The following is a 21,390-nucleotide window of genomic DNA, read 5'->3' as shown; positions in this document are numbered from 1 at the left end:
TCTGGTAAACGGAGAGGTCAAAATGCAACTTCTACCTCTCTCTCCTTCTGGATTAAAAGCATTATCCGATTGGCTTATGAGACTGCCGGACGGCAGCCTCCTGAAAGAATCACAGCTCACTCCACTAGGGCTGTGGCTTCCACATGGGCCTTCAAGAACGAGGCTTCTGTTGATCAGATATGTAAGGCAGCGACTTGGTCTTCACTGCACACTTTTTCTAAATTTTACAAATTTGATACTTTTGCTTCTTCTGAGGCTATTTTTGGGAGAAAGGTTTTGCAAGCCGTGGTGCCTTCCATTTAGGTGACCTGATTTGCTCCCTCCCTTCATCCGTGTCCTAAAGCTTTGGTATTGGTTCCCACAAGTAAGGATGACGCCGTGGACCGGACACACCTATGTTGGAGAAAACAGAATTTATGTTTACCTGATAAATTACTTTCTCCAACGGTGTGTCCGGTCCACGGCCCGCCCTGGTTTTTTTAATCAGGTCTGATAATTTATTTTCTTTAACTACAGTCACCACGGTAACATATGGTTTCTCCTATGCAAATATTCCTCCTTAACGTCGGTCGAATGACTGGGGTAGGCGGAGCCTAGGAGGGATCATGTGACCAGCTTTGCTGGGCTCTTTGCCATTTCCTGTTGGGGAAGAGAATATCCCACAAGTAAGGATGACGCCGTGGACCGGACACACCGTTGGAGAAAGTAATTTATCAGGTAAACATAAATTCTGTTTTTATCATAGCCTTTACATAAATAATAGAGCACTTATTTACTACATTTTGACTGTTCCAGTTATCCAAATTTGAATGGTTTGCTTATACCCTTTATTCTTAGACCGTGAGGCTGTGTGGGATTATTATTATTTTGGTGATGGTTTTATACAGCTTTCTATTTTTCAGTATATTTATGATATAGGTCCAGGTTTATTTTGTTTCTTTTCAATATCTCAATGTCACTGTTATTCTTACCATTCATCTTAAAGGGACATTATACACTCATTTTTTCTTTGCATAAATGTTTTGTAGATTATCTATTTATATAGCCCATAAAGTTTTTTTTTGTAAATAAAATGTATAGTTTTGCTTATTTTTAAATAACATTGCTCTGATTTTCAGACTACTAACCAAGCCCCAAAGTTTTATGTGAATACCGTCAGCTACCTACTCCAGCTTGCTCCTGTTTGTGTAAAGGGTCTTTTCATATAAAAAAGAAGGGGGAGAGTGTCTTATTTACCACTTGCAGTGGGCTTTCCTGCTACCTTTTCAACAGAGCTAAACTGAGAGCTTCTAAGTACGTTTTTAAACAGTTTTATACTTGATTTTTATATCAGTATCTGTGCATCTTATTCTTTATAGTAGTGTCTATTACATGCAGTTATATGAAAATGAGTGTATACTGTCCCTTTAATGTCACTAACATCAAGAGGTCCACAAGCGGCCTTTTTTTTTTTTAAATTTACCCTCATGTTTGTAGAAATTATTTTCAGAGGACCAAGAGTGCCCTCTTCCAATGTAATGTGAGGGGGATAAAAATGGGGATTGCATTTGCCTTGTATATATGCTTTGTATTACACATTGTATTTTTCTTTTTTTTATTAACACCTGGATGTTGCTATTTCTTTTGTACACCCCCAATAAAATAAAATAAAGTAACAGTTGTAGCTCTTTTTCCTTAGTGTTAAATAATAGGGTACACACATGGTATCTTGAATCCCTTCTAATTTAATTCTCAAGGGAAATGATAGGCCATAAACTTCTGCCTCATAGATCTGGGAAATATGTCAGAACTTTATAAATGGATGATCACAGCCTGTAGAACAGAATAGCTGACTGAAGCACAGACATCAATCTCATGTGAACAGCAAGCAGCCCGCTCTCTACTAATGAAATTAAAGATTTTAGTTCTTTCTATTGGTCTGGTATATTTGCATAAGTTTCATAGGATTACATTCAATGCCTGATCATTTAGAAATGTATAGAAGCTTACTTACAAAATAATCCTATAATATAAAAGGCTAAGTGTGTTTGTCCGAAGCTGTCATGTGCAGTAGAGACAGCACGAGGACAAACATACCTGGCCTTAGAGTCTGTCTATCTGATCTGCTCCTGTTTGCGGCACGGTGCGGGCGGAAGTGGGTGTGGCCGGTCGCGAGAGAGAGAGAGAGAGACGGGGAAAGAGATAGAGAGGGGGAGAGAGTAAAAGAGATGGGAAAGAGCTAAAGAGAGGGTAAGAGAGAGCAAAAGAGAGGGGGGAGAGAGCACAATAGAGAGGGGGGAGAGAGCACAATAGAGAGGGGGGAGAGAGCACAATAGAGAGGGGGGGAGAGAGAGCACAAAAGAGAGGGGGGAGAGAGAGCACAAAAGAGAGGGGGGAGAGAGAGCACAAAAGAGAGGGGGGAGAGAGAGCACAAAAGAGAGGGGGGAGAGAGAGCACAAAAGAGAGGGGGGAGAGAGAGCACAAAAGAGAGGGGGGAGAGAGAGCACAAAAGAGAGGGGGGAGAGAGAGCACAAAAGAGAGGGGGGAGAGAGAGCACAAAAGAGAGGGGGGGAGAGAGAGCACAAAAGAGAGGGGGGAGAGAGAGCACAAAAGAGAGGGGGGAGAGAGAGCACAAAAGAGAGGGGGGGGGAGAGAGCACAAAAGGGAGGGGGGGGGGAGAGAGCACAAAAGAGAGGGGGGAGAGAGAGCACAAAAGAAATGAGGGAGAGAGAGAGCACAAAAGAGAGGGGGGAGAGAGAGCACAAAAGAAAGGGGAGGGAGAGAGAGCACAAAAGAAAAGGGGGAGAGAAAGAGCACAAAAGAGAGGGGAGAGAGCACAAAAGAGATGGGGGAGAGAAAAAGAGAGGGGGAGGGAGAGTGAGCAAGGGGTGGGATCGCTGTACTGCAAAAAATGGCCCGTGTGAAACGGGCTTTAGGACTAGTGAGCTATAATGTACTACATTTTCATTGTACGTTGTGGTATGTTTGTTTATATGGCTTAGAACAGTGTACTAACTTTTTCCCATGACCCAAAGCTATAGCATCACATACCCTCATGGCCCAAATCTGCTGAATATTAAAATGATGGATTTAAAAAGTATTTGATGTATCTGTTCACACTATACTAGTTTATATATGGTTAATCAAATATGACCCTTGATTAGATGCTTGTGCCTAGCAACCTATTTAAAGGGACATGGAACCCACATTTTTTCTTTCATCATTCAGATAGAACTTACAACTTTTCAATTTACTTCCATTTTAATTTCTTTCTTTTTTTTTACCTTTTACTTAAAATATGTAAATACATTAAATATATCACAGCTGAGCTAGATATGTTACTAGAACAGATAATGAAGCTTTCCCTAATGTGAACATTTGTTAGTACTGAGATTCTTTCCCTGCACTGATGTTTCACATTATGTCTACAATGTCATCACGTCACTCTACATTTAGAGCAAAGGCCCTGCAGTCATAGTTTATTGTTCAGTAAAATGCATAGATTTCATCAAATAGATGTTCTGTTTCTACAAAAGGTTATTTTCTCGCTACAATAAAACAAATCTGAAAAACTATTGGGAAAACAAAAATAAATGTTTTCACTTTTTCTAATATTCTTGAAGAGATCAAACTGGCCTGGTTATATATTATGAGTGATATTCTCTAATGCTTTGTAGCAAACAAATACAACTTACTAATAATTAGCAACATACTTAAAAAGGAAATGAAACACCTTTTTTGAAATAAATTGTGTTTGCTCCACGCTCGCTAAATATGAAAAAAGCAAAATCTGTAAGGCCCAAAAGCTGTAAAAGCAAATAGGTGGTTTAGGCAATTTGAAGCATTTTGAAAACCTTGGTTACAGATTTAGCTTTTTGGCCTCTCTAGAAATCATGGAACATGTTCAACAGTGATTGCTTGGTAAATGCAGGAGACATTTTGTATTGGTCTCTATTTGGCCACAGCAAGAGGACATATGATAGACCTGCTTTAGAGACTTTTCAAGAGGTTTGTCCCTGGACAATGCCAATTATAACATACTTACTTTGCATTGTAGAGTGTAATTGCTAGTAAATGCTATAAATAAATAAAAATAGTTTAATGGTTAATTAAAGTATGTGTAATAGTTGATGGTTAATAACATTATGTGTAATCTAAAATACTGTGTGTAATATACACTTTGTGCTGTCTACCAATTATGTCATGGGACTGCTTTTATATGTAGCTGATCTAGTAAAATTAACACACTCTGTGCCAATAATCTTTGTTTATATCTGTAATTTTAGCTGTTTCTCTGTATAGTATTCATAGAAATTTGCCGACATCTCTTGAGAGAGTTGTGTAGCTACTAGATCTGTTCTAAATACATCTAGGGCATGAACTTATTTTTAGACAGGGAAGCAAAGAATATTCTGTAATCAAATGAGGTTATAGACAGAAGAGGCAGAATGTGATGAGAGAGACACTTATTTTCTTTTATTTCAGCTGCCACATCTCATAAATAACAATTTCCCAGTGGATGGAGACAGGATTTCTATTCTTGGCCACTCTATGGGAGGGCATGGTGCTTTAATCTGTGTACTGAAGAACCCTGGGAAATATAAGGTAATGTAACCTTCATTGGTTAATATGCAGCCTATTGTTTGATGCTAGGCACTTTTTAAGTCATTGAGCAGCAAACAAAACATAAAGTGTAAGTGCTCCTGATAAAAGGTTGGACGCATCATGTTCATTACAATTTCACATTTATTAACATCTAATACAAGCTCTGTATCATTGTTTCTGACTTTAGTGCACTTCTTCATTGTATTGTGACATTTCTCTGATAGAGAATACAATAAAAAGTAGCAACAAGCTTTGCAGCTTGAATTTTCATGGTTATCCCTATGAGTACTTTTTTCTTTTTTTCTACAATTAAGTCCTCTATCTTTATGTCTTAAAACATGACTCATACTCTCCTCTTCATGTCTCCCACTGAGTACATTGCATCCTTCAAAATATTTTTTATTTTTACAATAATAGGATAATGATTTAGAAAGCAAGGTTTTATTAATAGATGCAATGTGCACTATGCAAAGATAATTGATCTCATTTTATAAAACCGTGTATACGGTGCAGGTTTGCTTTTTTTAAATAGCTATTTTTTTTCTTTTTTGAATGTTTTTATGTTAAACTGTAAAGATACAGAGAGATATCTTTATGATATTTATGTATAAATAAAAGGCTAGAGTTTTGTTTTGTGAATTACCTTATCTTATGGGTTTAAGTATAGTCTCATTGTATACCAGTAAGGAAGAAATCTCTCCACATTAAGATGTAAGATTTATAACAATTGGACACCTCACAAATTCTATGCCAGTGCATATGAAGAGCAGCAATTTGCTCCCAAAATGGCTTTTGGCCTTCCGTTTGCCTTGTTATCACCTGAGAAACTCAAAGGCCAATTCAAAATAATTTTGTTTCTTAAGATCATGTAGCCGTGCACAGCTTTGAAAAGTAATTAGAAAATGGTGTGATTGCCGAGAACTTTTCTGCCCCATTGGAGAAATAGGGCTTTTAGAGAGGATCCAAATGCATGTTTAGCACATCTTTCCCGCACTCGCATTGTGACCACATCAGATAGAGTAGAATTTTTGGTCAGAAGATTGATGCCTTAAAGGGCCATGATACCCACATTTTTTCTTTCATGATTAAGAAAGAGAATGCATCTTTCTAATTTGTTTTATTCTCTTGATATTCATTGCTGAAAACCATATCTAGATATGCTCAGTAGCTGCTGATTGGTTGCTGCACATAGAAGCCTCATGTGATTGGCTCACCCATGTGCATTGCTTTTTCTTCAAATAAGGATATCTAAAAAATGAAGCTAAATAAATAATAGAGGTAAATTGTAATCTTGTTTAAATTTGTATTCTCTATCTGAATCATGAAAGAAAGATTTTGGGTTTAGTGGCCCTTTAATCAATTAACTGTTTTAGAAAAAATGTACTATTATGTTTTTCAGATGCTTAGAGGTTTTGACCCTTTTTCACATTATTAGATGATTTAGTGCTAAGCCAATAATGGACACATGCATTCTTGTGACACTAAGAGTGTTTTATATATATATATCATATATAACATTAATCTGGTAAAGTCTTACTTATGAAATAAATTGGGATTTTGTCTATCTAGTAAATTTTTTAAGTAATTTTGCTGTATTCCCTCTCTGAGGAATGAAAGAAGATTTTCTAGATGTGGTCAAGTATTATAAGGTGTCGGACGCACTTTTTGCCTGGAAATATCTTAAAGCTTAAATCAAATCTTTATTATACAGAATATATTATTAATGAATAATTAATGCAAGTATCTTTTTTTTTTTTTTATCAGACTGTTTCTGCTTTTTCTCCCATTTGTAATCCAATACAATGCCCATGGGGTCAGAAAGCATTTACTGGATACTTGGGATCAGACACCAGTAAATGGGAGGTGAGCATGACCATTGCAATGGAACCAAAATATTAAAATTCAATATACTGTCCTGTAATGTTACCAACTGCTGAATATCAGAGAATAATTTTCATATGCACGATAAAAAGTTGTGAGTTTAATATCCATTTAAATTGAATGTCCATTGTTTTAATACATATCTTGGGTAGCTCATTTGTATCATAGTACATTTTGCTTGGTACTAAAATGGACAAAAGTATCTTCCTGAAATGGAAATAAGCTGGAGATCGTAGGTAGTCTGTTCACAAGGTTATTACTGCAAATTATACTTTTAAGAAAAAAGGTTAATCTTGTAGCAATCCAATGAAGCGAATGTTTAAGTTGTCACTCTCACAAAAGCCCAAAAAGTATCTTGTTTATTTCCAATTTAATAGAAATTTGAACATTACATTTTCTGCCTGTATTAGATCATAAATCATAGTGTCATAGAGGAGACCAGATAGCTACTATTTATAAAATTACAGCAGTAAGAGAATTATTTGCACAGCCCTGTTTAGAAACAACACGTTCTAAATTGTGGTTAAAAAGTCAGCTGATTTTTCAGCTTTTATGAATATGATTGAGAATGAAAATGCTGGTTTTATTATAAGCTTTATGCCTTTAAATTTCCAATTCATATAAAATACTCTTAAAAGACCATAATAATTGAAAGATTACATGTTCTAATTCGTTACAGCAGGTAATTTTAAGACTATTGACCCTGCTCTAGTGTGTGTTTAACCACCGCAATTTCTGACTGTTATGGCCTTTAAACCACATTCAGGCTCACCTTCAGTATATAGCAAAGATTCATTTTGTTTTCAATACTAATAAAAATACTTTTATAAGCCTAAAATAAGTATCTTTTTATAGAGTCTCGTAGTGCATTGTGGCCACCCAGGCATCATGAAAAAGAAAAGGAGAAATACCTGACAACATAATACAATCCATATTAGATTACAACTGCCAGACATATTGCAGATTTCCCCTCCGAGGACTGATTTAGAGGCTTCCCAAAATATTTCTGGCTTCGATATATACTCCTTATTATGCTCCAAGTATTCCTTCCACTTTCTTTGAACCCAAACTTTAAATTTATTGTCGTTAATGAGATGGCAAGGGAATCTAAAACGTCTTAAATATGTATTAAGTTTATGCAGCTAAATTTCTATACTGATGGGGCCGTGATCAGAGAGTGTGATCTGATTAATGCAGAGGTTTCTAGATTAAGAACATTCTCATTCACTAAAAACATATCTAATCTAGAATGTGATTTGTGCGATTTAGATAGACACGTAAATTCTCTCTTATCAGGATTCTTTAATTTTAAATTATTCCTTAATTTTTTCAGCAAGATTTCTTCCAGTCTATCCCTCTTATACTTGATAATTGTATCTCTCTCTCTCTCTCTCTCTCTCTCTCTCTCATTCTGTCAATTTGTACCTGAGAGGTCATATTAAAATCACCCCCCAGATAATATATCCCTCTACCAATTTCACCTATAGAGAGTCGAAAATTCTGGTGTTAACTCATTTGGCCCGTATACATTACATATTGTGAAAATTGAGTTAGCTATTTTTAATTTTAGAATAATAAATCTTTCGTCTGTTTCTGCAATGAACCATATCACTTTGTATGGCAATTTCTTACCTAAAAGTATGGCCACTCCTTTTTTCTTTTAACTCAAGGTAAGGCAAAGGCCTCTTCTACCCATCCTATTTTAAATTTTATGATTTCATCTGTGATGTGATTGTTTATATTTTCAGGATTATTGCCAACAATATGTCTCTAGCTATTTTGACCAGTAGACCCCTGTGGCTAAAATCTTGGTAAGCTGACATGGTTTCTAAGTGCAGTCTTTTGACCTTTCGAGGAAAGTTTTGTTTTGTTCTTTATCTGGACACTATTGTTTCTACCGTAGCAGGAGGTAAAGGAACTTTTCTCTTTCAGGACAAAAGATCCAAGGATAAGGGTTAGGCTCCTTATTGTTTTCGTTCATTTTGTCAATCCAGGAACCAAAAATCCTCCTCCTTCTTAGAAGAATGACTCTTCTAGAACTTCCTGGAATCCCTCTTCCACTTGGAACAAATCTAAACAGTCTAAAGCCCTCCACTTCTACTGAGTCAGCATGAAGGTGCGGATCCGGATCTTCTTCTGGTAGTTGACAGATTACACCTTTTTCAGAAGGTTAAGTCTGTTCAAGATTCCTAGATATTAAACATTTTTTCTCAGGAAAACAGCATAGGCTTCAGATCAGCGTCCTCCAGAGGAAGGTTTCTTCTATCCAACATTCCAAAGAATCCAAAAAAGCACAAATCAGGACAAGGTCAGATTTTTTTATTCCAACCTCTTTTAAGTTCCCAAAAAAAAGAGTGAACTTTCAGGCCTATTCTGGATTTGATAACCTTGAACACATTTCTCAGAGTTCCGACCTTAAAAATGGAAACAATAAGAACTATCATTCTACTAGTAATGCAGGGCTAATTCAGGTCCACCATATATTTGAAGGATGCCTATCTTAATATCCCGATCCACAAGGACCATTATCAGTTTATCAGATTTGCCTTTCTGGACAAGCATTTTCCTGTTTTTAGCTTTTCCATTTTTGTCTTGTTACAGCTCCAATAATTCTTGCAAGGGTTCTGGGAACCATCTTATCTGTAATCAGAGCTCAGGGCATTTCTGTAGCGCCTTACTTAAACGAAATCTTGGTTCAAGTTCTATCTTTTCATTTAGCAATTTTTCATACATTCAGTCTTTTGTTCTTTAGCAACATGGATGGAGAATAAATATTCTGTCTCCTCAGACCAGACTGTCTTTTCTAAGAGTTGTCATAGACTCTTTTATCTATGAGACTATCCTTATCAGATCACAGGTAGATAGAGTTCCACTTGTGTGAAGTTTGTCGATTCCGATTCACAATCCTTCGGTAGTACTCTGTATGCGAGTTCTAGGTCTGATGATTGCTGCATCAGGTTCCATTCTGTTTGGTTGGTTTCATATGAAACCTTCATCTTTACATGCTGAGTCAATGATACAAGGATTACATTCAGCTTGCAAAATTATTCTATTAGCTCTTATAACAAGAGAGTCTCTCTTGTGCTGGATAAATCATCAGTCCAAAAAGCTTCCCAGATATTTTGCAAGGTCTCTTCCTACATAAAGAGATTTTCAATCAAATAGTCAGAGGTGGGGTCGTCCAGAGATATACCTGATAGTTTCTAGATTATTCATAAAGCTTCCCAGATATTTTGCGAGGTCTAGTTATCCTGAGGCGGAGCTTGTAGATGCTCTAGCAACTTTTTGCCTTTTCACCTGGCATATATATTTCCTCCAACTGTTCTGCTTCCTATAGTGATGGCTCGAATAATACTGGAGCTATCATTAGTAATTCTAATAGTGCCAGCTTGGCTTAGCAGATCTTGGTTTGAGGACTAAGTTAAATGTCCAGCTCTCCTCCCTAGTCTCTTCCTCTTCGTCTCGACCTATCTCTAAATCCATTATGTTATCAAGATCTTGAGTCTCAACTTGATGGCCTGGGATTTCAACGCTTAATTTTTTAAAACAGCAAGGTTTTTTCGGTGCTGTTGTAAATACTTTGATCTAGGCTAGAAAGCCTGTCACAAGGAAGATCTATTACAAATTATGGAAAGTTTTCCTTCTTGATATGAAAAGCAGAATTTTATTTGGCATTCTTTCAGAATTTCCAGAATTCTGCAATTTTTATAAGAAGGTTTCGACAAAGGTGTGTTGACTAGTTCTTTGAAGAATCAAATTTCAGCTCTTTCTGTTCTATATTATAGAAAAATCGATAAACTTCGTGATGATCAGAATTTTGTCCAAGCTTAAGTCAGGCTAAAGCCAGTTATTTGCCAATATCTCCCCCTTGGAACCTTTAATGTGGCTTTAGGAATCTCTTTAGTTTCTCCATTTTCTTCCCCTATCCACTCTTTAGATATTAAACTACTGTCTTGGAATGTTTTGTGTTTCTTTTAGCAATTTCTTCTGCCAGAAAAGTATCCAAAATGTCTGCTCTTTCTTGTGATCTACCTTACCTAGTTTTTCATCAAGATAAGGCGGTTTTAGAAACCAAATTTTTTTTTTTTTTTTTTTTTTTTTTTTTTTTTTATACTATAGGTAGTTTTTTTTTCTGACAACTTCAAAAGGGAAATCATTGTGCCTTCTCTTGTCCAAATCCTAAAAATGCTAAAAGAGTGACTTCTATATAACCTGGATGTAGTTAGAGCTTTAAGGTTTTATCTGTAGACTTTGAAGGATTTTAGGCAATTTTCTATTCTGTTCATTCTTTTCTCAGGTGTACACAAAGGTCAGAAGACCATGGTTGTGCTTATTGGTTAAAATTTACAATCTGCAAGGCTTACTTGGAGGCAGAAAAAGTCGCCACCAAAAGCGTATTCTGCTCATTATACCAGATGAGGCATCTGCAGAGCAAATTTGCAAGACAGCAACATGGTCATTCCTACATACCGTTACTAATTTGTACTACTTTGATGTTATGCTTCTTTGGAGGCAGTTTTGGGGTAGGAAATTTCTCCAGGCAGCAGTGTCTGAAAATGTGGTGCCTGCCTTTTTCGAAATTTTTATCCCACCATCATTAATCATGGTCTCCACAGCTTGGGTATTATTTCCCAGAAGTAATGAACTCTTGGACTCTCACCACCTTACAAAAGAAAACAAAGTTTATGCTTACCTGATAAATTTAATTTCTTTCGAGATAGTGATAGTGAGTCCATAAGGCTTGTCTATTTATTTAATTTTATCTGGTGGCAGTTCTAGTTTTGCTCCTCGTTTCCCTGTTCTGTCCTTGGCTATATGTTATTTTTTTTTCTATATGTTAGACTGGCTAATAAGTGAGGTGGGACAGATAGAGAATTTGTGGGAATCTTTGCCTCCTCCTTATGGCCAGGAGTTGAATCAGAGAAGTAAGGAACTCATGGACTCTCACCACCTCAAAATAAATTAATTTATCAGGTAAGCAGAAATTTCTATTTTCTTAACATATCTTTTAACCTTGCTTCTAGGCTTATGATGCAACTCAACTAGCGAAGAATTACTCCGGTCCCCAGCTTGATATATTGATTGATCAGGGGAAAGATGACCAGTTTCTTGCTGCTGGTCAATTACTGCCTGACAACTTTATTGCTGCATGCACAGAGAAGAAAATCCCAGTGGTTATAAGGCTACAAGAGGTAAGTATTCTGTTTACTTTTCTCTACAGTCTACCTTAGTTTTTTTAGTAAGAATGGGTGAGTGCTGTATTAAATATTATTACTGGAATGGATGCTATAAATTAAATAGCAGGGAGGATATGAAAGGGCTGATCATTTAGCGAATAGGAGAGATACATGTTTTGTTTAGTTTTTTTACTTAAAGGGATATGAAAGTCAAAATTAAACTTGTTAGATTCAGATAGAGCATGTCATTTTAAGACACTTTTAAATTTACTTCTATTTTCATTTTACTTTGTCCTCTTTGTTGAAAAAATATGTACATATTCTATACTATTGGGAACTAGCTGGGGATTGATGGATGCACATATTAGTATCTTGTTATTGGCTCACCAGGGGCCTGATGATATAAACCTCTGTGAAGAGACGAGATGATATAAAATGATACTCCAGCACTGCAAGATCCCTAGTGAAATTTTAAAAAGGCAGATCTTGCTATACTTCTCCTCCTGCTTTTGAGTATGTGAAGGAGAAACAAGCCCAATGCAATGTCGCACTGATGACATGAGAGTGCTGCTGCATTTACATTTAGCACTTTGTATTTTATATTACTTTAGGGTTCAGATTGTTTTATTACATTTAAACGTTTTTCTCTTTTTATTTTGTATACAGTAGGATTGTGATTTTACAAATTCTGGTTATGCTTTCATAGTTTCTGTGTAATTTTATCAAATTAGGCTCATACTTTGTATATTTGTGTGTATATTTTACAAATTACATTGCACTTTGTATTTCTTCTATTTAAAATAAAACTGAAAAACTGACAGCTTCAGTTTCCCACAGAGCTTCATAATTGTCTCTGGGCCTGATAAGCAAAGATTCTCTATTTTGGAAAGAAATTATAGTGCAGACTTCACAGGGGCTGACCTCGATGAATTCTATAAGAAAAAAGGCAGTGCCTGGAAGACAGGAGAGATGCTTTTCATAGAAAATAATAAGGCTCTCTGCGATACAGAATTTCACAGGAAAGAGAGACATTAACAGGAAAAAATCTGGGGCTGATATAAAGTATCAGTTTGCAGCAAATAAAAAAATAAACAAATGTTTTCACTACAATTTAACTTGCTTTTGCCTCTAGTATATATATTACTTTTCTGTCAGTTTAATAAGTGTATTGTGAATTTTAAACAAACTTTGCTTGCATACAACTGGCAATTCAGTGAGACCAGCTTGTTTAAAATGCTTACAGCATTTCACAAGAGGTTGTGAGAGAGTTTAAAACAGTAAAAATACCTAATAAATGTATCAGATGTACCCATACTTGTTCAGTTTGTATGTATTAAATAATTGCTTAATGTATTTTTCTTTATCATTTCTTTGTGTTTATATTTTAGGGCTATGACCACAGTTATTTCTTCATTACAACCTTTATAAATGATCACATCAAGCACCATGCAAAACACCTAAACGTGTGAAATTACCAGTGGATAAAATCTTACCTGGCCGAAATCAAGAATTGCAACTAAATTTTAACCTGGATGATTGTCTAAATTTCTGTTAGCCAAGTTATGCTCATAAGAATTCTTAATCTGAAATAAATTCAGTCTATCATATCTCTGTTGCATTAAAGATACTGATTACATAATGATGATTTTATTTGTCAGAAATATGTTGGCGCTTAATAATAATGATAATAATTTGTACATAGGGAACAAACATGCTTCTTTAAAATAAGATCACAACATAAATATGAATGCAACACACCCCTACTCATGCATCTCATTAACATGCAGCAATTGATTACTAAGCAATACAAATGTGTCCCCGGGGATAAGGAATATTAGGTAGAACAAAGTAAAACATCAATAAATATGTACAGTATGTTTACATTAATGTATACTCTTTAGGTTAGATTATTAAAAAAAAATTGCTTATCTGCAAATAAATAAAAGTTTAACCCTTTATATCGGCTGTCATTATTAATTGAAGGGTTTAAGTATGATCAAATACGATGGCTTGCAACCTGCTTCTTAGAGTAACAGCTCTGCAACAGCATATTATTATTTAAGTCCATATTTTCTTTTTCTTATTTTTTTATCCTCTTGCCTAGTATCATTTTAATTACGCATAATAGCGGTGAAATTATTTCAAGTTATACTTGAAGGGATATGAAACCCACATTTTTTCTTTCATGATTCAGAGTATGCAATTTTAAACGACTTTACGATTTACCTCTGTTATCCATTTTTCTTTGTTCTTTTGGTATCTTTTGTTAAAAAGCAGGGACATATGCTTAGGAGCATGCCTTCTCCTGGAACACTCTATGACAGCAGTTTTGCAAGACTGTTATCCATTTGCAAGAGCACTAGATGGTAGCCATTTATTGCTGCAGATGCATACCAAGGTATCTCTTCAACATAGAATATCATGGGAACAAAGCAAATTGGAAACTTTTAATATGGTATGCTCTGTCTCAATCACAAAATAATTTGTTTAGGTTTTATATCCCTTTAATATAAATCATTGTTGCTGGTGTTCTATTAAAGTTCTGTAGAGCCCCGCTGCTTATTTCATTATGTTGCAGCTTATCCAGCATGCTAACTATATTTAAAGGGACATGAACCCCAAAACGTTTCTTTCATGATTCAGATAGAGAATACAATTTTAAACAACTTTATAATTTGCTTCTATTATCTAATCTGTTTCATTCTCTTTGTATCATGTTTTGAAGGAGCAGCAATGTACTAATGGTTTCTAACTGTACACATTGGTGAGCCAATCACAACCAATATATTTATGCAGCCACCAATCAACAGCTAGATCCTAGGTTCTCTGCTGTCCCGAGCTTGCTTAGATAAACCTTTCAGCAAAGGATAGCAAGAGAAGCAATCAAATTAAATAATAGAAGTACATTGGAAAGTTGTTTAAAATTGTATTCTCTATCTGAATCATGAAATAATTTTTTTGGGTTTCATGTCCCTTTAATGTACCTCCTCTCAACTCACTCCTGTGTCCCCACATCCCTTTTAAAAATTAGACCCAAGTTTGTCTTAAATTTTGGGCTATATATACTTATATGAAAGTCAATTCTTTTTCTTTGTTGGATCAAAAGAGGGTATTTTACATACAAATGTTAATACTTTTAATAAATGTACATCTCCTAAATATAACTATTTTATTTTGAGAATTGTGGAGGCAATGTTGTTCCTATCCAACTGCGCTCTTATCCACCAACACAAATATGCATTTGCTGTTCATTTCAATATCAATTTAAATAGCTTGTACTTTAATGCAAAAATAGTTTAATTGTTGCTGTTTTAATATGCGGGATTATTAGTTTAAGTTCCATTTGTTAGTGCTGTTATTAGATTGCTTTAAATGGTCATTGTGTTTATATGGTTTCAATTATTTATTGTTTAGTTCTAAAAACAGACAATTATAGAAAGCTGATGAAATAGATATAAAACATCTGTAGGAAAAAATGTGCTTTTCTGCAAACTTCATTTGGTACAAATGTCTTGCAAAAGGTTTAGAGCTGCTAAATTTGATCCCAATACTTAGATAACATGTAACTATTTTAGGTAAGGAAATACAGAATAAAATCAAATGGCGTTTTAGACTTTAGTGTCTAGATGTATTGACAGAGGCAATTATTTATTTCTGCATCAGCATCTCATAAATAATAATTTCCAAGGATAGACAGACATAACTTTTATTCTTGTTTACTCTAAAAGAGGGTAAGGTGTGTTCTGCTGAGAAACCCTAGTAAATATAAGGTAATGTTAACCTGCATCAGAAAATATTTATTGAAGAAATATTCACATATTAACTGCTCCTCAGTGTGCTCTAACTCGGTAGTGTGTAAATTATTCTTATTTGTCGTTATATATTTATTAACGTTTGTTAACATCTGAGTCAGTGTTTATGATTTCATATTGTATTGCGGGAGTGTTTAAACAAATATTCTAATAATGCACTTAAAAAATCAATCAGGAAAGGAAAAAATATAGCTGAGACAGTTGTCTGAAGGACCTTCCTACCAAAGGCTGCCTCAGAAGAAGGAAAAACAGCAAAATGGTAGAATTTTGTAAAAGTATGCAAAGAAAGCCCAAGAAGTGACACTGACCTAGTAGAATGAGCAGCAATCAGTTGCACTGGAGGCTGACCTGCCTCCAAGTAAGCCATGCGAATCAAGAGTTTGAACCAAGAGGCCTAAGAAGCAGCAGAAACTTTCTGTACTTTTCTAGTAAAGCAAATTAACAAACTAGAACTCTGTATAAAAAGTCCTTAGTAGCATCAATGTAATATATCAATGCTCTAAAAACATCCAAATTATGCAAAGATCTCTCTGAAGCATTTTTATGGTCAGGACACAAAGAAGGGATAACTATTTCTATGCTAATGTTTTCTGAAGAAACAACTTTAGGCAAAAAGTCGAAAGTAGTCCGTAAAACTGCCTTATCCTGATGAAAAACAAGATAAGGAGGATCACAAGAAAGAGCAGATAACTCAAACTCTTCTAGCAGAAGAGATAGCCAAAATGAATTAACCTTTCAAAAAAGCAGTTTAATATCCACCTTATGCATAGTTTCAAAAGGAGGAGCCTGCAAAACCCTTAACACCAGGCATTTTAGCCAATCAGTGCTGACTCATAAATAACTATGGGAGTGAGCACAATGTTATCTATGTGGCAAACATTAACTAGCTAGCAGTGTCTAATTGTGAAAAGCTATCACAATGCACTGAGAAAAGAGGTGGCCTTCAATGGCTTAGAAATCAGTTTATGAGCCTACCTAGGTTTAGCTTTCAACAAAGAATGCAAAAAGAACAAAGCAAATTTGATGATAAAAGTAAATTGGAAAGTTGTTTTAAATTGCATGCCATATCTAAATCATGAAAATGTAATTTTGACTTGACTGTCCCTTTTAAGGTTTCAATCACTGAATAAGAGAAACCTCTATGTCTGAGGACCAACTGTTCAATTTCCATGCCATGAAGTTCTGAGACTTGGGTTACAGATGGAAAAACCGACCTTGAGACAGAATGTCTGACCGAAGAGGCCAAGGAGGAAAGCTGGACATTAAACTATATCTGCATACCAAATCATGCAAGGCCAAGCTGGCGCAATCAGGATTACTGAAGATTTCTCTAGGCTTATCTTGGAGATCACTGTAGGAAGAAGTACCAGAGGAATAATCAGATAAACAAGCTGCAATGACAAGGAGCTACTAGAGCATCCACAAACTCTGCTTGAGGGTCCCTGGACCTCAAAAAGTGCATGGGAAGCTTCTTGTTTAAACGAGAAGCCATCAGATCTATCTCTGGGAGACCCCAAAGACTCACAATATGATTGAAAACATCCTGGTGAAGAGATCATTCCCCTGGATTGAGGACTGAGAAAGTCTGCTTCCCATTTGTTCACTCCTGGAATATATATCACAGAGACTAAACAAGAATTGATTTCCACCCATGAGAGAATTCAAGACACTTCCCTCATAGCTAGGGAACTTAGTTCCACCTGATGATTGACATAAGTCACTGCTGTTACATTGTCTTTTTGGAAACAGAGATGAGACTTCCTTTTCATCAGAGGCCAAGCCTGAAGAGCCCTGAAAATAGCACAGAGTTCTAAAATATTTATTGTCAACCTTGCCTCTGAGGATCCCAATCTCCATGTGCTCTCAGAGACCCTCAAACATCTCCCAACCTGAAAGACTTGCATCTGTAGTGATCACAGTCCAGGTAGGACAAGCAAAAGAGACTGACTTGTATTGTGTTCCAGAAAAATCTTTTGAGATAGCTGAGTACCACTGATGTAGCATTCAAAGCTAAAGAGGCCTCATGTGAAAATGAGCAAATGGAATTGCATCTGAAGCTGCAATCATGAGACCCAGAACTTCCATACAAAGAGTAATAGCTCTGTTAGAGAGAGAGACTCAGAGACTGAATCTATTTAAAATCCCAAAAAAGTTACCTTTGTTTGAGGGACCAAAGAACTCTTTGGAAAATTAATCATCCAACCATGTCGTTGAAGAAACAACAGTCTGTTAGTATGAGATTCTGCTAAAGATAAAGATAGAGCTTGAACCAAGATATCGTCCAGGTAGAGAAACACTGCAATACCCTGAGATCTAATCACAGACAATAGGGCACCCAGGACTTTTGTAAATATTATTGGAGCTGTAGCCAGACCAAATGGTTGAGCAACAAACTGAATGTTTGTCTAAAAAAGGAAAATCTCAGAAACTGGTAGTTTTCCCTGTGTATTGAAACATGAAGAGAAGCATAATTTAAATCTATTATGGACAAAAAATGACCTTGCTGAACAAAAGGCAGAATAGTCTGAATAGTTTCCATTTTTCCATTTTGAAAGAAGGAATTCTTACAAACTTGTTCAGAGCTTTCAGATCCAGGACTGGTCTAAAAGTACCTTCTTTTTTGGAACAGAGATTTGAATAAAATCCCATTTGTTGTTCCTACAAAGGATCTGGTACAGTGACTCCCATAGTTTCCAGATCTGAACTGATTGGGAAAAAGGCTTGAGCCTTTAAGGGATTCCTTGGAACATTGGACAGAATAAACCTTCCTTTGGGAGGCTTTGTTCTGAAACCTATCCAATAACCTGGGGAAACTATATCTTGAACCCAGGGATCTGGAACAGACTGAAATTAAGCTTCCTGAAAAATGCATAACCTTCCCCCAACCAGAACCCTACTACACCTTCATGCAGATTTGGTAGTAGGGATAGATTTTTTAGCCTGCTTTGACTTGTTCCAGTTAGCACTAGACCTCCAGACTTGGTCAGAGCCTTGCTTCTGAACAGAGGAGTCAACCTTTAGTTCCTTAATCTGACGAAAGGGAAGAAAATGATTAGAAGCTTTTGAAATCACTTTAGACTTCTTGTCTTGAGAAAAAAAGCCCCTTTACCCCCAGTAACAGTAGATTATAGATATCTAAATCAGAACCCAACAATTTTTTTCCCTAAAAAGAAAGAGACAATAGTCTGGATCTTGACACCAGGACTTAAGCCATAAGGGGAGAGCCTTATGGACTGCCAAAAGTCATGCTTTTGATATTGATCTTAATAATATAAAACACAGCATCACAAATAAAAGAACTGGCACTTTAGAGTAAACCCAAAAGATTTTCACTAGCAGAGTCATCAGAACACTTTTCTGAAAGAATAGATAAGCCAGTAAAATGAAGCAGCAGCCACATCAGCAATAAAAATAGCTGGGCTAGGCAAATACCCTGCTTGTAAAAAGGCCCTTCTATGAAAATGCTCTTATCTTCTATCCAAAGGGTCTTTAAAAGTTATAAGTGAATTTAGGACATACATGCACTAACCAACGTGCATAATACAGCTGAAGCACAAAAAAGTGTAACAGATCTAAATAGACGTGGGATTTCCTGACAAGCATTAAACCATTGTGCACAGACCTAAAAAACTTAATCTCACCAAAAACCTGACGCATGCAAAATAGATTCCAACCCAGGGGCTTTTATATATATATATATATATATATATATATATATATATATATATATATATAAACAATAAATGCCCATAACAAAGCTATAGAGTTTCTAAATGTTAAAAAATTATACTTACCAATAGACACTCTTCCACCCGCAAACAACCAGTAGACAGCCAAACCAGTAATGAAGCATATCGGCAGAGGTTATGGTACTAGGAGTATATTTAAGATCCATAAAAAAAGGCAAAAGTCCCTGCAACCAATTATGGAGGGTCTGTGACAGATTTTCTATAAGGAGAATAAGAATTCACAAACCATACCCCATATACATTCCTCTGACAAGCACTGTACTCTGAGGGGAAACAGGGACTTAATATTTAGTAAGAACCCCTCTCTCTGAAGAATCAAATGCACCTCTTCATTCTTCTACCACCTCCAGCGGAGGCAAAGTAAAGACTGAGGTATATATGAGGTGGGAGGGGTTTTATAGCGTTCTTGGAGTTTGGAAATCTTTGCTTCCTACTAGTGGTAGGAAAGAGTAATTCCCAGGAGTGATGGATCATGGACTCTCACCACATGTATGAAAGAAAACTACAGTTTTATATTGAGTTATTTTAGTCCTTGAAGCCGTTTTCAGTGTTCATTGTTAGTCTCTATGGGAAGTTTCTCTTTGAGTTATTACCCTGAGGGCCATGTTTTTTCTTGTCGGAATTTCAAGCACTTTCTGTGTGGCAATCTTTCCTTGTTTTCCATCATGATATTATTTTGCTAACTCTTATTGAGTTTCTATCTATGGTTGGGTCTGTTTATCTAGGAAACAAAGATTTTGTGCTACCATCCTTCTGTCATGGAAAACATGAGAGTCACGAGAAGTTTATATGTCATCTTGATGTGGTTTGTCACCTTTGCATTTGTAAGACTTATTTCTTAATCATTTCCAGGGGTCCTCGCTTGGGTCAGACTCCTACAAAGTACATTTTTCTTGCTGGATTGTTCAAACTTTTCCAGATTCTATAAGCAAAGAATGAGCAGATTCCATAGGGGCTCAGGGTACATTGACTATTGCAGTCTCAGCATTGTGGTGCTTTTGAAGCAGTTGTCACAACAGAAGAACTTTATCGTTCTCCAGTAGTTGCTTCTTACTCTTATTTCACATTATAGCCTTGATGTGTGCCAGACAGTTTTCTGCAGCATTTGGTTGCAAGGTCTTACCTTTTTCCTAGAATAAATTTTACTTTTTTGCATTATTCCTTTTGTTTGGTTTTTCTTTACTCCCACCCAAATGTTTATTTACAGATTTGGCAGTCATATCACTGGTAAGCATTACCAGGGAGGGCTAAGATAACTAGAAATTAACATAAAAAATATAAGCAATGTCTATATCTTGCCCCATATCCCTAGGTAATGCTTACCAGACTCCCTCCCTTTTGCCTGGTCCACCTGTTATGCGGCCAACACTAGGAGGAGGTACTTTTATACAAGTAACCAAGGAGAGTGTTCATTTCTGTCCACTCCCCTCGGGGAGGGATTCTCAGTGATAAGCATTACCCAGGGATATGTGCCAAGACATAGAAATTGCTTATATTTTTTATGTTCTATGTTTCTAGTTTTTCTGATTCCCTCACAGTGATGTCAGTCTTACATCGTGACAATATTTATATACAAAGTAGGAGCGCCGTCTTCATAAGAAGAGTGGCTAAAGTGTGGAGTAGAAATGTATTATATATGCAAGTGTAACTTTATATAGAACATGCATACAGTACCTGGCAATATGTCTGACCATGTGCAGTTACAGGATGAGCAAATTATATCAGTTATATTCAATTATAAGCAAGTCAGAGCACGTGCTTGAGAAACTTATTAAACAAAAAGTTATACACAAATCAACAGAAGGTGCAAAATCAACAAATTAAACAATAGAGAAATCATAAAGGCTCCACTGTGTGCGATCGTGCACAGTGTGCTAGAAATAAGTGGTTTGTGAAAATGTGACTAATCTAGAAGTTAAAACATTATAGCTACTTGTATATAAAAAAAAGTAACATATATAAAAAGGAAAGAAAAAGAGTCCCTTAGGGCTACTTTGTAGCAATGTGAAAAATGCAACACTGTCTATTGTAGATCACTGCATGTGCTAACAAATATATAATGTTCTAAGAAATATAATGTTATAGGAAATAGTGGCTAATAAGAGCTGAGATAGGATGTTATGACTTACAGCTGAAATATCAGATATAGAAAACACCCTATATTTAACAAAAAATATATACTACATT

General features: G+C 35.9%; 1 protein-coding gene across 2 annotated transcripts in view; it reads left to right on the top strand.

The window, feature by feature from the left end:
• Positions 1 to 13,600, top strand: part of ESD (esterase D) — a 90,304-nt gene extending 76,704 nt beyond the window's left edge. For both annotated transcript variants that reach the window (XM_053708013.1, XM_053708014.1), the window contains 4 exons: positions 4,465 to 4,584; positions 6,349 to 6,447; positions 11,490 to 11,657; positions 13,031 to 13,600. In XM_053708013.1, the coding sequence (XP_053563988.1) occupies positions 4,465 to 4,584; positions 6,349 to 6,447; positions 11,490 to 11,657; positions 13,031 to 13,111 (468 nt within the window). In that variant the 3' untranslated portion in view covers positions 13,112 to 13,600. The remainder of the gene's footprint in view (positions 1 to 4,464; positions 4,585 to 6,348; positions 6,448 to 11,489; positions 11,658 to 13,030) is intronic.
• The last annotated feature ends 7,790 nt before the right edge of the window (positions 13,601 to 21,390 follow it).

Source organism: Bombina bombina, chromosome 3 (assembly GCF_027579735.1).
Source record: "Bombina bombina isolate aBomBom1 chromosome 3, aBomBom1.pri, whole genome shotgun sequence".
NCBI classification, from domain to species: Eukaryota; Metazoa; Chordata; class Amphibia; order Anura; family Bombinatoridae; genus Bombina; species Bombina bombina.
The sequence above is the reverse complement of the archived record's forward strand: the minus strand, read 5'-3'. Positions and strand labels throughout refer to the sequence as shown.